Source organism: Cryptotermes secundus, unplaced genomic scaffold, assembly GCF_002891405.2.
Source record: "Cryptotermes secundus unplaced genomic scaffold, Csec_1.0 scaffold1428, whole genome shotgun sequence".
Classification (NCBI taxonomy): Eukaryota; Metazoa; Arthropoda; class Insecta; order Blattodea; family Kalotermitidae; genus Cryptotermes; species Cryptotermes secundus.
In genome coordinates, this window is record NW_019737416.1 from 123,977 (window position 1) to 141,671 (window position 17,695).

A 17,695-nucleotide genomic window follows, 5' to 3' on the forward strand; every position below is an offset into this window, starting at 1 on the left:
TGACGTCAGGCGGTTGAACAGAAGGGCCTGGAGCATCTTGGCATGCCATAAATTGGTGGAAATATCTGTTGGTTTCTTGTAACAAAATTTGGAATATTTGTTGGAAAAACAGAATGAAAATGGAAAAGGGAGAGGACTGTGCATTTATATTGGGAGCAGCTGATCTGTTGATTCCACTTGGAGGACCAGTGAAGTCTATTACCTTTGGCGAATCCCCGGGTCTTCTATCACGAAACCTAATTTCCATTTCCTCTGCCTCGTCTGATGATGACGACAACACCGTATCTGCTCGATGTTGAATGAACTCATTGATATCTTCTAACTCTTCATCAGATTCCTCTTCCATCAATATTTCCTCCATCTCTTCTGCATCAAGAATTTTGGAATATTGGGCACGTTTTTGAGGTTCCATCTTGGGGGAGGGGGGTTTCCAGCAAAATCGAATAAATTATGATTCACAAAGACTCGCAAAATAGTGATGCATAGTAACTGTAATAGTATGGTACAATAGGCCAGAAGTGGCAGCAGTACAAGAGACTTAGTCCCACCCCACTAGCATTAAAAAATAATAATTGTAATAGTAGTCGAAAAGGTGCCAGTCCGACGCTGATATGGAAAGTCACAGTGATGAAGATGCCTTCTACTCACAAACAAATACTGGCTCAGTGGGTTTATACCTCGTCCGAGACACAAAATAATATAAACAGAAATATATGAGAGTCTGACACTAACTTTTTAAGTGAAAAAGAAATATAACACAATCCGACACTGACTTCCTAACTGATAATTCGCCACTGAAAACCAGTCCTTGAATACGTCACACTTCCTTGAAAGCTCTGGAAGCACTGATCTGTAAGCACCGACGAATATTTCCTCTTCCGTTCTCAGAACAAAGCTGGGCTACATTTGGCTCACCAGGTCATAAACAGTCATATATAAACATAAATAGTTTCAAAATCAGGACCAAGATAAACGATTTGTTTGTTCAGAGCTAAGGAATGAACCACTGACATGACTTCACATAGGTTTCTTTTGGTTTCAAACCCAAGGTCAAACTGTCAGCACTCGTAAAGAGTGCACGTGTCGTGCGACACATATACGTGTCATTCAGTCAACTCCGGTCGTGCTTGCGACATGTATACGAGTCATTCGGCCGTTAAAGGTTAAAGACATTCACACTTCAATTTTTTTTAAATAGACCAATATATAATAATGTGAAAAAATGGGAGGTAAAAATTAAGGGTATTTAAATGACTGAGTTTTTAAAATCAAACTGAAGCTAAAATAAGGCTTGCAGTTTTGTATCATATACTGAACTTTTTACTTATATTTATTACTAAAACATGGAGAAATGTAGTCTCACTGTGTAACACAAATTGATGCATCTGATTGTTTCCATTAAAAGGGTAAAGGTAAAAGGTAAAGTTGTCCCTGTGCTTAACTAATTAAGCACTATGCCATGATGGTGTATGGGAAGTGCATATATAAAACCACATTTTCTTAGCCTCAGCACAAGCTGGAGGTGAGTGGTCAGTTTTACACACCCTGGCTGCTTTACCCATGGGGAAAGAGCCCCCAGTACCCTTTGGATAGGAGGTTGGGTGGACCCCAGAGCTGGTCTGAATGCTGTGGAGAAGAGATTATTCTTGACCCTACCAGAACCCAAAACTCTGATCCGTTAGTCGTCCGGCCCATAGCCAATCACTATACTCACTACGCTATCCCAGCTCCTATTAAAAGTGTAAAAGAATTATTAATTTAATTTTAGATTTCGCATGTTTCCAGTTGGGATGTCAGCTGTACAGACCTTCCCATTGATACATTTTTACCTTATCAAGTATGTAGTATTGTAAAGTATTGTGATTGTGAAAGAAATCTGTTTCAAGATTTTGCTGAATTTGCACATTTTTGGCCCTCCCGAATAAAAAAAAGATTTTGGGATACCATCTGTGTATATGTATGCTAGCACTGTAACAGTTTGATTCTATTCTTATTTGGTATTTAAGAGCTTCATGGCAGCACCTGAGTGAATATGAACATTGTAACTTAAAAAAATTTGGACCTTTCAAATGGGCTTCATAAAACAAAATTATGATATTTAAAAAACAACTCTAATGATTTTGATTAAATGTCAGTAATTTATGGAGACCATTTCTCTAAATTACTGTGTGTAAGTGATATCTTCAAGAGATCAACATATGCCATCCAGTGGTCAAAATGTGAAATGTCAGTTTTCTCAAAACTGGCTTGACCAGTCTTGATTAAATTTTAATCATCTAAAGAGGCTGTATATCAATATATTATATTCTAGGCCAAGACATCCTGAACATAATGGAATTGAACAGCAGACCCTTGGCTGGGGATAAGTCACATTTTTCCCAGAAATTGCTCTTAATGATTATGGTTAAATTTCATCAATTGTAATATTGATATCTTCAGTTAATACTGCATGGGACATATTTCCCATAAAATAACAGCCTTCTGACTAGGGGCTGTTATCATGGACAACAAAATTGTTTATATTGAAAGTAAATAATTTTTCTGAAATATTAATTTGCATGTAGTAGAAGACTGTGCTACCAGAAATATGTCTTTGCACCAATTAGTTTATACAACAGGAAGACCCCTTTTGAAGTTTCACTAGAAGTCAACATATTTGTAGACAGTATACCTTAATTGAAGGGCAGTTAATGTTGAGGTAAGGGGGTGTCAGAATGAGAAAGAACTGTATATTTGGAAACTTTCAATGGGGATTGTAGTCTTGTGTCTTATTATTTTGTTTTTTAGTTGCCTTTTGGTTTTATATGCATCTGCTCTCACAAGGTTTCAATCTTTGGGTAGTAAAAAGTGTGGATAAATTCTGTCTATGTATTGTCTAATTTAGTTTGTTAAATGGTGTTAACTTGTGCAGGTGGGAAGAAGAAAAGAAGGATGGTGCCACAAAGTGGAACTTTTTGGAACACAAAGGTCCAGTATTTGCACCACCTTATGAGAGATTACCGCCTGATGTCAAGTTCTTCTATGATGGTCAGTGCTTTTTGTCTCTCATTTCTGTCACACTCAACTGTACCTTGAGGTTGAATTGTGAAGCACCAGGTTCAGAATTCTGTCCTAATGTTTAACAGAAGTTTTGGGAAGAACTGACAGCACTAATATAAGTGAGCATCAAGATTGAAGGGTCTTTGTACCAAATCTCACTTCTTTATAATGAGTAGTTAGGAGGAATGTCAGATCTTTTGAGAGAAATGTTGACTGCAAAAAGAAATAGTTTCACTCAGCCAAGTCACTTCAGAATGAAGTAGTGATGCAATATTATGCACTTATATCAAAAGCCATTAGTTACTGCTCAGTGAATTGCAAATTGAATGAAGTGACATGGGTTGGAGTCCATTGCCCTCTTTTTGTTATTGTTTACATATCAAAATTCATAAGATTAAAGCATAGAAAAAGTGTTAAGTGGCAGTATGTTTTTCTAAAGTCCATTTCAGAAATAATAATTGTTGGAATTTCAGGTATTTGCTACAGGCACCTAACGATGTGGGGTTTGTATTAAATTAACAGCTGAAACGTGGTACTTAATGATGCATAAGAAATGCAGTTTCAACCAAGTCATGTAATTAAGCATAGTATTCAGTTACAAGGCGGTCACAGTAGCTGCGTGATCTAAGGCATGAACTGTCTTTGCTTGCTCAGATGCTAGGATCATATGTGCAAATCCCCACTCAGGGCATGGATGTTTGGTGTGTGTGCGTGCGTGCGTTTATTCTGTGTTTGTGTTGTCCTGTGTTTAGGTAGCTGCCTTGTGATGGGCTTATCACTCGTCCAAGGAGTCCCGCCATCTGTGAAAAATGATTACAGAATTGAATAAGAGGCCTGGACCCTGAATGGGGTAGAAGAGCCACTGAAAAAAAAATCAGTTACAAATTTCACCACACACACTGTGTGTTTTATAGTCTAATGATGTCATCTTAGTATAATAAACCAGAAAGTACAGCCCTAAACAGAAGTAGAGCTTTGAGTAACGGTGTATTTGGTTCAGAATATAACAGCTGAGCAATCACAGTGTCCATTTTCCCCACTTCAGTAAGAGTGTATGGGCATTTTTCAAGCTCATATATATGTATAATACTTTACTTAACATGTTTCAGTCTCTCTAGTAAGGCTGGTGGGAAATACATTCAACTCTCGATTGTCCGGGGGTGAATAAACCGGTTTTCGGCTTAACTGGGGCTTTTTTCAGGCGTATATGTTGTTTAATATTCATTCACTTTTGTTTCACATGGTGAGTTGTAACACTATTTTCGCACTAGTGTGAACTGAGCTCTGCATTTTTTGGTCCTGTTATGCTAACACAATGTTCTAGGGTAGGGATGAAAGAATGCAGAGATTTGTGGAAAGTTTCAAGGACAGATACACCACCCCAGTTAGTCTCTTTGTATCGATCTTCAAGTGTGTTAGGGTGTAAAAGGAAGCATGTTGTGTTAAGTATTCAACAGAAAGTTGAAATTATCAATCAGTTGGGGAAAAGAGGTATAGTTAAATAATTAGCAGTGCAATACGGCATTGGAGAACAAACTGTTCATGATTTGAAAAAACAAAAGAATCAATCAATTTCCTTTGCTTCGTCTTCTAATTCAAATGGAATGAAGAAGAGAAAAACCATGAAAAAATCAACATATGATGATCTCAAAAAAGCAATGCTGATCTGGTTTAATCAATTAAGGGCACAGGGAACAACAATAACCAGAGCAGTTTGTGCTAAACAAGCGAATTTCTTTTCTGAAGCACTTGAACTACGAGGAAGTTTTGACGCTTCTTCCAGTTGGCTAACACGTTTCAAGCAGCGTCATGTAATACGAGAAATTAGTATTCAAGGTGAGAAATTGTCGGGATTTGTCATCAGTTCAGTTTTGCACCAATTCTGATAGTTTCATGAAAAGTGAAAATCTGCTGCCAGAACAAATGTGTAATGCCGATGAAATGGGTCTTTCTTGGAAATGCTTGCTAACCAGAACTTTGGCATTTCAAAATGAAAGACAGGCTCCAGGTCACAAATCCATTAAGGAGAGATTGACAGCCTTGTGCTGTTCTAATGCATCAGGAACACACAAACTAACCTCAGTAGTTACCAGCAAAGCAAAAAGACCACACTCTTTTAAATGAACAGTAGCTTCAAGTCTGCCTATCCATTATTTTAATCAGAAAGGAGCTTGGATGAATAGAGCGATATTTAAAGAATGGTTTGATTTTAAATTTGTGCCTCAAGTTTGTGACCATCTAAAATCCCAAGGCCTACCTGAGAAAGCTGTGCTCCTCATTGACAATGCGCCCTCACATCCTAACGAAAGTCTCCTGAGGTCAGATGATGGAAATATTTTTGTGAAATATTTTCCCGCTAATGTTACCGCACTTATCCAACCAATGGATCAAGGAGTTATCTCAAGTATGAAGAGAATCTACAGATCAAATTTGCTACAAAAGTACATCGATGAAGGCAATGATCTGACGTGTTTCTGGAAGTCCTTTTCAGTATTAGATGCCATATACGAGATTTCAACAGCGTGGGATACAGTAAAGCCATCTGTATTGAAAAATTCATGGAAGAAACTGATGCCTTTCATCACTAATGAAGATGACGAAATCCATGGATTCACTGGATTCAGTGAAAATGAGATAGCCATAGAATTGACAAAATTGGCTAACCAAGTTCATGGTGGTGAAGAAGTCAACGAGGAAAATATAAGAGAGTGGTTTGACTGTGACTCGTGTGAGCCGGGCTTCGAAATGTTAAGCAGTGACAAAATCGTACGTTCATTGGGGGTGCAGCCAGAAGAGAGGGAAGAAAGTGAGAATGTGGAAGAGGTTGACAGTGCTGCTGGTAAGAAAATATCACATGGTGCTGCTCTTAATCATTTGGAATCCTTACTAGACTATCTTGAGAGTGAAGAGAACAGTTTAAGTGACAAGCTAATATTACATAGGCTTCGTACGGATATCCGTAAAAATGCCACAAAAAAGCAAACGACAGTATTACATTTTTTTAAGTGTTAAGTGTGAATATTCGTAAAAAGTGTTGGATGTTGTTGAACACTGTGATTGAAATAACTAATTCATACTTCAATGTAATGTAAAAAAAGTATTAAATGGGCCATGAGATGACATAAAAATGAGGTTGAATAAATTTAAATACAGGTAGGCCTATAGTATTATGAAGGTACAGTATTACAGTACTACTTTCAAAAAAATTATCTTAACCGGGTTTTCAATTAATCATGATTTCCATCCCCACCATTATCCCGGATAATCGAGAGTTGAGTGTATGTAACAATTGTACAATTCAATCATATACTTTTGTATATAGTGTCAAGTAGTACAAATTCACTCTTTGTCAAAGTTGCTCAGTATAATCTCACACTCCCATAATTAAATTTGTTATTTTTGGGCATGCGGCAGCATAGTTGGTTGAGTGGCTATGCTACAAGCTGGAAGGTCCTGGGTTCAATTCCTGATGAGATCATTGGATTTTTTTCAGTTGACCTAACCTTCCAGCTGCACTATGGCCCTGGGGTTCACTCAGCCTCTAACAGAAATGAGTACCAGGAATTAATTAAATAATTTTCCTGGGGGGTAAAGCATGGCTAGTGCATAAGGCTGACCACCTTACTGCCATTTTTGAGACGATTGTCTAGATAATGTGGGACCCTCAGCATCTCACAACCCTATGGGCCTTCATGGCCTGATAAAGAGATAGCTTTACTGTTTTTTTGCTTATAAAGAATGTAAGTAGAAATTCAGAATGTGAAGCGAGAAGTACATTTTCCTTTATGTGCCTCCAGTGCATGCCAAATACTGCTTATGTTTCTGATTTCATGATGTCAGTTTATTATAGACATAGAACCAGGTGCTTGAAGCTTCATATGTGCATGGAGGAGTCTGACAGTGTCAGACACATTCATTTGCTGAGAAAAAGAAATATGATGGATGGTAAAATATCAAGAATATACTACTCTGTCCAAAAAGTATCTGACCTTGGGCCGGGAAGAAAAAGTTCTGTATATGGGTGGTTAGAGTACCTAATCGCCTTCAAAGTAGGCCCATTGTGAATTCACGCACTTAGCCCAGTGGTCCTTCCATCGCTGGAAGCAATTCAGGAAGGCTTCGTTTGGTATGATGTGTAGCTGTGCCATCATGTTCTGTATGATGTCCTCGTGGCTGTCAAAATGGCCTTTTAGTGGTGCCTTCAATCTTGGGAACAGCCAGAAATCACAAGGAGCCATGTCAGGAGAGTAGGGAGCCTGGCGAACCTGCGAAATGCTGTGCTTGGCCAGGAAACCCTGGATCAGGTGTGTTGAGTGAGCTGGGGCATTGTCATGATGCAGCTGCCAGTTGCATGCGTCCAACAGCTCCAGTCTCTTGCACCGAACTGCATCATGAAGATGGCGGAGGACTTCTTGGTAGTACTCGTTATTGACAGTCTGGCCTAGTGGTGCATACTCATGATGCACAACACCCCGGTAATCGAAAAAAAAAAACAGCCAGTATCACCTTCACATTGCTCCGAACCTATTGTGCTCTTTTGGTCCTCGGGGATGTTGGATGCTTCCATTGTGATGCGTGGACCTTGGTTTCCTGGTCATATCCGTACACCCAAGACTTGTCATCAGTGGTCACAGTCTTCAGGAACTCAGGATCCCTGTTGGTACACTCCAGCATGTCCTGCGCGACCTCAAGATGGAGTTGTTGCTGCTCCGACGAAAGCAGCTTGGGCACAAATTTTGCCGCCACTCTTCGCATGCCCAAATCCTCAGTTAAAATTGTGTTTGCAGAACCTCTGATGATCCCAACCTCATCAACAACTTCATGGATGTCCAAAAAACGGTCCTCCATGATCAGTGTCCGCACTTTTTCAATGACATCAGCATTGACAGTCTCCCGGAATGCTGCTCACTGTCCGCTAACATACGGCTATGTTTAAAGTGGTTGAACCACTCTTTAATTTGAGTGACCCCCATTTCATCATCACCAAAAGCCTGATGAATTTTGCAAATTGTTTCAGCTTGGGTATCCCCAAGTTTCTGACAAAACTTAATGCAGTATCACTGCTCCAAGCGTTCTGTCATCTTGAGTGAAACAAGAATGCCCCAAACACATGTTACACCAATTCGCTATCTGGCAGCCACAGACGCATCCGGCAGTGTTGCAAGTCAGCAAAAAATCATGCATGCACATGAAAGTCCCTTCTACCACTACGCTCAGTTTCCCCACTCCTTTGGCCATTACTTGCAGTGGAAAAGAATAAAGTCGGATACTTTTTGGACATATGGTATGTAAATAATCCTATTTATTCACTCGCATACCCTTTACTGTTGGTGCACTCTTATACTAGTTTCCAGGCCTCCCCTATTGCTCGAGATGATTATGTTTTATGGCATGTGACTGTAATATTGCATCTCTACTTTGTGTACTCTTCTATGCAGTATGACTTTGTGATTACTGTATGGAGAAATATGAACAAAAAGGAAATAGTCGCAAGATATAGTGACCACAGACAGGGTTTGTATTGGTAACTGGATTTATTGGACTCCTTTAATACAAATAGACTTGAAAGGTCTAGTGATTAAGACTAGCTCTTTCTGACAGGCCCAACTGAGTAGGTCTATCCTGCCCTATCCACCTGAGGATGGAGACAGATCCAGTTTCTGAAACGTGGTTGGTTGTCTTTTATATACCAGACGATGGATAGAGTCCAAAATAAGCCTAATAGTTCTGTCCTTTAATACAGCTCATGACTACACTTCACACATCATTATCACACAAAGACTAGTGTTCTCAGTCATGGTCTTCAGTGTGTTTCTTGCTAACATCTTCGAACAGTGGACAAGCCTCTGCTCCCGGGCTTACGGTCTCACAAGCTGGCAGCCATCTCACACCAAACTCCCAATCTTCTAACTGCTCTTTCAGGACTGTCTCATAATAGATGGTCCTTTTTACATAGCCTCGGCATGGACTGCGCAGAAAACACCACCTTCAACCACTCTTCTATTGTTGTTTGCGCGTCTCTTGCAGTGATCAAGTGACGGCTACTGAACCATTGCCTAGCAGTGGGTGTGTTTGCAGAGCCATTTGCCAGCAGCTGTTTCTTGGGCTCCACAGTTTTTGATTTAAGCAAATATGCCACATTGCTTCCTTCATAAAGCTGCTCATCCCAAGTAGTGTGTCACCATTCCTTTTGTTTATGGGGAGAGAATATCTGGGAGTGGCTGGTGCTCCTACAGTGCTGGCATGCAAGCAGCTAGTAGTGTGTTCCATATTAGTGGGGCCTGAGTCCTCTGCAATGTCCAGGCACTCATTTTCTGCGGCCTTATGTAAAACTCGACTGCTTGTTTCTCATCCTCCAGTCTGAGAGTCTGCCTGACAGTCTTGTTGAATGCTGTCTTGCTTCCTAGACATAGTTGCTTTTTTATGCCTTGGTTCCTTATGCAGATTTTGCATATAGGCTGTGTCCGTCGTCTCTTCTTGAACATCTGTCGTTCAGGGTTTCTGAGTATTAAGATTATCCATCATCAGTCTTTTCTGTGGGTTCTGGGATACCATGGCTGGTTGCTGGTCCCCCAGTTCTCCAATAGTCTCTACTGCGGCCTCTGTTTTTTCTGGATTCGCCTTCAAATCCCTGTCCTTCACTCCTAAGCCAGCCTTACTTTCAGCTTACTTTCTTGGCCTCCGTCTTTCCTAGTGATGCCTCCATTGCTTCTCGGCAGTCCTTTATTCCTTCTGGCTGGGCAGTCATACAGGAAACTAGGACATCTATCTGAACCTTCATGTTGACCATCATCTTTTCGTGGCTTGCTTTCATCTCTGTCAGCAGTCATTCCATCATTTATTACATTTTCTGTGCTATAATGTTGCAGTCATCTAATGCAGTTCCCAGTTGAATGATCTGATCAATCCAATCCCACTTCTGACACCAGTTGCCATGTGATTGTGACTATAGAATGGTTTGGATTGGTAACTGGATTTATTAGATTCTTTAACACACAACTTATGACTATACTTTACAAATCGCTATCACACAATGACTAGTGTTCTCAGTCACAGTCTGCACTGTGTGCTTGTTAACATCTTTTGACAGTGAATGATCCTCTTCTCCTGGGCTCATGCCCTTGCAGGCTGGCTGCCATCTCACACCAGCCTCCTGCTCTTCTAACTGTTGACTCAGGACTGTCTCATAATGGCAGCTGGTCCTCATATTGCCTTGGCTTGGACTACACAGAAAACACTGCCTTCAGTCACTCCTCCATTGTTGCGTGTGCATCTCTTGCAGCAATCAAGTGATGGCTACTGAACCATTTTGTAGCAGCACGCATGTTTGAAGAGCTGTTTGCTAGCAGCAGCTGTTTCTTTGGTTCCACAGTTCTTGCATTGTTCAAGTATGCCACAATATGTAAGTGTAATTAATAATGATATAAACCAGAATATTATAACATTGTCACTGACATGGGACACGTGGTTGGATAGTTGGTTGAGACACTATGTTACAAGCTGAAAGGTCAAAGGTTCAATTCCTGATGAGGCCATTGAATTTTTAAATTGACATAATCCTTCCAGCTACACCTTGGCCCTGGCATTGACTCAGCCTCTAACAGAAATGAGTACCAGGAATATTCTTGGGGGTAAAGGGTGGTCGACTCATGAGCCTGACAACCTCACTGCCATCTTTGAGCTGATTGTCTGAAAAATGTGGGAGTCTCAATGTCTCACAACCCCATGGACCTCCACGGCCTGTTACAGGGATAGCTTTACCTTTTTTTGCACATAGATATTGGGCCAGACCTCCCCAGTTCAGGAACACTGGTTATCTGCCATAAACAACCAGGATATAATTGGTAACTTTCATCCTCATCATCTATGAGTACCCACATACTCTCTCACAAGTACTTAAAGCACATGGGAACAGAAATATTATCTTGGCAGGATTCATTTCGACTGTATGATGAGACTAGAGTGGAAGAACACTGTGGCATGATGCCTAAGAGCCAGAATAATGGAGGCAGAGCAGCACTGTGGAGATGTCCATCACTAGGCAACAGCTCACATGTTGGAACTGGTGGAGGCAGTGTTCTATATGTGGTCTATGCCAAAGTTACATAGGACCAGTGGCACGCAAAACAGACAGGAGTCATGAAACAGTAAAATATGGAACCAAGAGTAACTGTGCTGGTGAGGTTGAGCAATGATTTACCTGACCTGACCAAACCAAATACTGGTGAGGACTTTTCAGAGTCGTGAGACAGAAAAATATGATCCTGAGGCCTGCAGGACTGAGAACTAAGAATGACTGCACTGTTGAGACCATCAGTGGTGATTGAATCATGAGACAAATATATGGTCTTAGGTCCTGTGGGTCCTGGAACCAAGAATGACTTCTGGTGAAGGTCAGCAGTTATTTACCTTACTTGACTGAGAGTGAGTGAGGGATCGGCAGCAACAATCAGACCCCTCCATTTACTGAAGAGGTGGTCCCATTTTAAAACACATTAGTAGTTTTGGAGCAGACAAATTCATGGTCATGGATCCTGATGGGATCTGAAACAAAGAATGATTGTGCTGGCAAAGGCAGTAGGAAATTACTGCTCTTCTGTGGTCAGAGTGGCGAGAGGGGTAGTAGTCTCACTGTTCAGAGTTGTGAGGCATAAAAATATGGTCATGGCTTCCATGGTCCCAGAATATTCTGATGCTGGTGCATGCCAGCTGCAAATTAGACCAGATCAGTGTGGTGGTTAGCAATCAGGCTCCAGCCAGTGAGGACAGGAGCTGTTGAGCACAGAAGCAGCAAAGGGAATCCCCATTTTTTAAGCTGCTACCAAGCAATGAGTGTGTGAAGACTTAGCTATAACTATTTGTAGTTAGGAATATCAAGTATCCAATAAGTTCAGTAATCTGTGCTACTCCTGTGTCTAGATACTAACACATGACAATATCATGATAGACTAATAGGTAGGAAGGAGGGGACGTGGTGGATATCCATATCAGTAATCATTTGTTCATTGGTTATAGTTTGTTTTTATTATCCAACCTTAAGTGATACCATCATGGCTGCAATGCAAACTTCTGAAATGAAAACAATTTAATACAGGGTAATAAATGATGTGTAGTGTATCAATGACTGTAGACAGGATTGGTAATTTGATTTTTTGAACACTGACAGATTATAAATACAAGTAACTGTAGGACTGTTGCTATTTCACACACACTGCAGTTCACTATTGCATGTACTGAGTTCTCAGTCTGCTGTGTATTCACCAGTTGTTGCCTGGTGACAAATCTCAACAGTGTCCTTTGCTTCCGTGCTTACATTCTTACTGGCAGTGACTACCTCACAACACACTCATTGCTCCAACTGTCCTGCTTATAACATCTCGGCATGGACTGCACAGGAAACACAGTTTTTCTGTAGCTTTTTCCAATTGTTGCCATACAAATATGCTTGTTGTATATTTTTTTTATCTCGCAGTCATTGCCCAGCAACAAGTCTGCATACCACAATATATTTATAAAATACGTAGCTTATTATGGTATTTTATATTATTTTTAGACAGCTTGAAACAAAATGGTGTCCACATTAAATCTCAATTTTTCTTTTGGTTTGATAGTGGTACCTAAATGAGCCATAGGAACCAGGCATGTGAAATGTTGTATAGAGATCTAATATGAACTGTTTCTGATGCATCTTGGGGTGCAACAACATATAGTCAGGCTGATGGTTGCATCATCATCATCATCATCAATAGGATGCTAGACTTCATTTTTAACACACTATTGCAGGCATGTCCAACCTATCGATCGCGGGACAATTTTTAGTCAATCTCATAGGCCTATAAGGAAATTATACGTGAAAAGCATGTAAATTCACTTGTAATATAATATGATTATATTCAGATTTTGAAGGGAAGATACGTGTTAAAGTAATCTGTACTTTCAGTGTATGTTGCTTTTACAACAAATATCATGTGTCGTGTTATTTTTACAAATATTTTTGCTTAAAGCGAGGTATGATAGGTAGGGGTGGTAGATCACTGGCAGTTTTGACATTAAAAAGTCGATCAGAACCTCTTTGAAGTTGGACATGCCTGCACTATTGCATGAGATGAGTGTGTCACCTAGCCTGAGTGTGGGTGTTGTTGAAGTTCCCAGTTGATGCAAACAAGCATGATTTAGAGGAAAAGAAACAGGTTACTCAAATCATGGTCAGAGCCTGTGATGCTTGATCCAAAAGATATGTTTATGTGTTAGTGACTAGACACAGGGTTGGAATTGGTGATTGGATTTGTTGAACACTTGTAACTACAAATAATTATAATGCCCTCACTAAACTACACACTTAAAATCACTATAGCACATGCCAAGTCTCCATTATAGTTTTTACTAGGTGTTGCATGGTAACAGCTGCTAACAGTGGGGATTCTTCAACTTCTTTGCTCACGTTGTTTGCTTTGCTCCATATTCACTTGTGGTGTAAAATCACGTTTCTCTTCCTCTTAAATTATGTTCTGTTGCTGACTCCCTGGCAAAGATACACCAGTGTCATCATGCATTGATTACAAGCAGATGAGCAGAGGAGTATGATAGCTGCAGTTGCATATTATTGTCAACACCACATTAGCTTTGACACACTGTAGTTGGAAGACCCATATGAAAAGGTGATCCTGAAGGCTCAGAGTAACAAAATTACTGTGCTCATAGTGAACCCTGGTAGAATTCTGCTTACATCATTGAGACTTAACTTCCAATCTTACAACATTGTAGAATCATATCCAGGCTTGAAGATTTACCTTTAATGTATCAAAAGAATTGTTAAGAGAATTTATTTTGAGGTGGGTGGGTCTGGAAACATACTATGAAAACAATAGCCAAGTGACCCATCTGTACTTATCATTTAAATTATAAGCAGAAAGAGCTGCATGTTACCATGGACTTATGGACTAACCATCTATGCATTTGAACACAGAGCAGATGATGGTGACTTTGCAGTGGTAAAGTGGAGTGTTGTCCATTTATGATGATCTCTTGCATTCAAACAGTATGTTTCTTATGTCTAGAAGAATGTTGACAAAGATGTCAGACTCCATAGAGGTGATAACAGGCCTCTGTGGTACCTGAGGAGGTGGAGACTTTTTGGTTACCACATGTGGAATAAACTTTGGCTACAGAAATTGATGGAACTAAGATTGGAGCAGTACAGCCTGTCCCTCTGTGTATTAATCCACACAGTTTTGTGACAGGCATCTAGATGCCTTGGAATCTGTTTCTGTATTGTATACCTTACACTGCTGGATAGGTCTGAATTTTTGGTACAAATTGGAAGTGAGGCAGAGAAGACTGATATTTCATTTTTACACTATTGGATAAGTTTAATTTTTTTAGGTTCAAGCAGGAAATGAGGCAGAGGAGACTGATAATTTGTTTTATTACCTTTCTTATGAGGGGGCTGTTGATCTTTATTCTGTACATGTTTAAAGTGTAGATACAGAATTCATTAAAATTCCAGAACCTTCACACTGTCGCATCCACAGAGACTGATCTTCCACTTCTGACATTAACAGGAAATAATAGTTCTGCTGCTTCATCAGAAATGGAGCAACGAAGCACATTCCGAGAGAGGGTACAGAGTGTGTCGCGTTTCCCTGTGTGGCACAGCTCTAGAACATCGAACATTGTCTTATTTTATTCCCAGTTCTTATGCCAGTTGTAATGTAATCGATATTTCGAGCAGTTATTCTTCCACTGCCCATAACCACTTATGCTGTTGAGGTCAGGTCTTTGTCCATTTATTACCCTCCAGCAGTATTACGGTTCACCCTCCGCACTCACCTCTTCTCCCTTATCACTGAACTGAAGTGGAAGCTTACTACTCTTAACTTGCAGACTCACAGATTGTACAGACTAACTGAACACTGACAGACCCCTAGCTCACTGTCTGCAGTCCCTTCTCAGCAGCTTCTCTGCTGCACTCACCGAACTCGCTTGAGGGCTTACAGGTATTTTACAGGCATGGCCACCCTTAAGAAAATTTCTAGTGACAGTGATATTGGCATATGGCATCAGCTGAGAGGTTTTCCAGAACGTACCATAATGCATTAGAACAGGTCTTTGATATTGTGACAGAATGGCTAAAATCCAGAAACTTCAGAATTTCAGAATCACAGAACTGTCACAGAGGCATCCATTACTAAGTAACATCACGGTAAAATGTATCTTTGACCACAGATATGAGTCCAGCAGTCAATGTACTGTTGAGCTCATCGTCTAAGTAGTCCACAACAGGGTGATACAGGGAGAGCTTGTGAGTTAGCAAGAGAGTCTGTGACAAGGGGGTCTGCAGCCTGTGGTGAAGGAATACCAGGGAAACAAACAAGAATTATCTAACGGACTGTGAATGATTGTATTTTTTTTTTAATTGTACATAAGCCCATCCAGTGTCAAATAAAAGCCAGTGCTTAGTAATGAACACCATTGTGAAGTCTGTGTGATTGCAAGATTCTGAAGTTTATGGACTTTAGCTATCCTGTTACACCATTTTTATTGAGAGGGAGGCACATGCAGGCTATGCAACATAACCAGACTTCACACTTGGCTGACACAATAACGCAGTTGGTACCAAAATCAGTGTAGCAGAGATCTCATTGATGACACTGGATTTTTCTTCTTACCAAAGGTGTAAATGTATCCTCAAAGATGTTCTAGACAAATTTTGTACAGTACACTCTGTAAGTTAATAGTTTCAGTCACAATGACAGTACAGAACCATGAAGTTATTTCTGACAAATTTAATATAGTTGGAATCAGTGTTATTGAAAATTATGACCATACATTTTATATTTGTATAATTTATAGTTTTATTGGTCATACCACACCAACTTAAATGTCAGAAAGAAAGTACGCTTCATTTTTTGTGTGCTAGTGGTTATATTTACAGTCTTGGTGACAGTGCAAGACTTTGAAGACATATGTGGCAGATTTAATATAGCTGGAATGGGGATTAATGGACATATGTCATAAATCATGTAGTTATTAACTTATATTTTCTTAGCCATGTCATACAGACTGAAATGTTTGAGGGAAAGTAGGCACCTAAGTTCTTCCCTAGATTTCATGTTTCCATGTTTATTAATAGTTCACCTGTCATTTTCTGTTCTCTCAGTTTCTTCACATCAGTCCTGGACAGTATGGCTGAGAATACATATTCTGTTTCAGAACAGAAGTAGATGGTGATATTGATCTCTATTCTTTGTTCTTTAGGAAAGGAAATGACATTGTCTGAACTTGCGGAAGAGGTTGCAAGCTTCTATGCCCAGATGTTGAGCCATGACTACACAACTAAGGAAGCATTCAATAAAAATTTTTTCAAGGATTGGCGGAAAGTTATGACAGAGAAGGAGAAGGAAAAAATAACTGATCTTTCGAAGTGTAACTTCAAACATATGCATAAATACTTCGTAGCCAGGACAGAGGAGCGCAAGGCAATGAGTAAAGAAGAAAAGAAGGTACTGACTTATTGTATTTTTTGTAATGTTTTGAAGTGATCAGTTCAGATGGATCATACCAGTGTTTGTTGCAAGCACTTTGTATGTGTAAGGGTGTGCCAGAGTAATTTGGCCCTTTCATCACAACCATCACTGATCTCTTGTGCTTTTGCAATCACTTTTGTGTTAATATTTGTGTTAAATTCCAGTCATACTATCAATACTACTTTAAAAGCAGGTATTGGACTTCACACCCCTCTTCCTATTTCAGACTAGGAAAGTGTAGTATCTCCACTCACCACAAAGATATGAAACTAGCATGAATTTTCATACATGTCCCCTGGGTAGTGCAAAAGGAGCAACAAACTTGGCAAAGCTTCCCAAAGGAAAAGTGCAAACTTCTTCAGGATGCAACAAAGCAAGAACTTGAGTGCTTTCTACTGGGAACCAAGAAGCAAAATGTGTTAAATGATCCCAAATGCAGCCATTGGAAACCAGCAAGCAACTAGCATGAATTTAATTGAAATGTCATCAGGAGGTTGTTGTACTTACATCATCTACTTGGTTGCACTGTACTTAAATTCACTTTGATCTACTGTTATACATTACATGAGGAGTACCCAGAATTCATGATTTTACTGAATATGCATGCTGTGAGCTGGCTGTGTCCAGAACAGACATCTTGGTTCCAAGTCCCACAGGACTCATGACCATATTTTTCTGTCTCATGACTGTGCTAGTCATGCAGCTACTCTTCAAAAGTTCTGGAAAGAGATTCTGTTATGTTAATTACTGGTCTTGAGAGAGTAACAGTATACACTAAGTGGTGCTGCTGTCTAGAAATATGCTCTTGACTTCTTTAACCCTTTGACGTGGTCATTTAAATTCCGCGGCCGCGGCTCCTGCGGTAATATATTCAGCCGGCCATTTAAATTTTGCTCCAAAATTATTTATTCATCATTGTTCTTAAATTCTATGAGATAGGAACATGAAACTTTCACTAAAATGATCTTAAATGGTGGTTTTATAACCTTACCTTATAATATGGGCGCCCTGTATCTCGGCCATGGAAGCAGGTTGTTTAGTATTTCAGCAGTGAATGGTACGCCTTGAAGGATGAAACTTTCACTAAAATGATCTTAAATGGTGGTTTTATAACCTTACCTTATAATATG

General features: G+C 39.9%; 1 protein-coding gene across 1 annotated transcript in view; it reads left to right on the top strand.

The window, feature by feature from the left end:
- Nucleotides 1-17,695, top strand: part of LOC111870430 (DNA topoisomerase I, mitochondrial) — a 76,019-nt gene that overhangs the window by 24,435 nt on the left and 33,889 nt on the right. Inside the window, exons 9-10 of the mRNA XM_023862731.2 lie at nucleotides 2,912-3,027; nucleotides 16,297-16,541. Of these exons, the coding sequence (XP_023718499.1) occupies nucleotides 2,912-3,027; nucleotides 16,297-16,541 (361 nt within the window). The remainder of the gene's footprint in view (nucleotides 1-2,911; nucleotides 3,028-16,296; nucleotides 16,542-17,695) is intronic.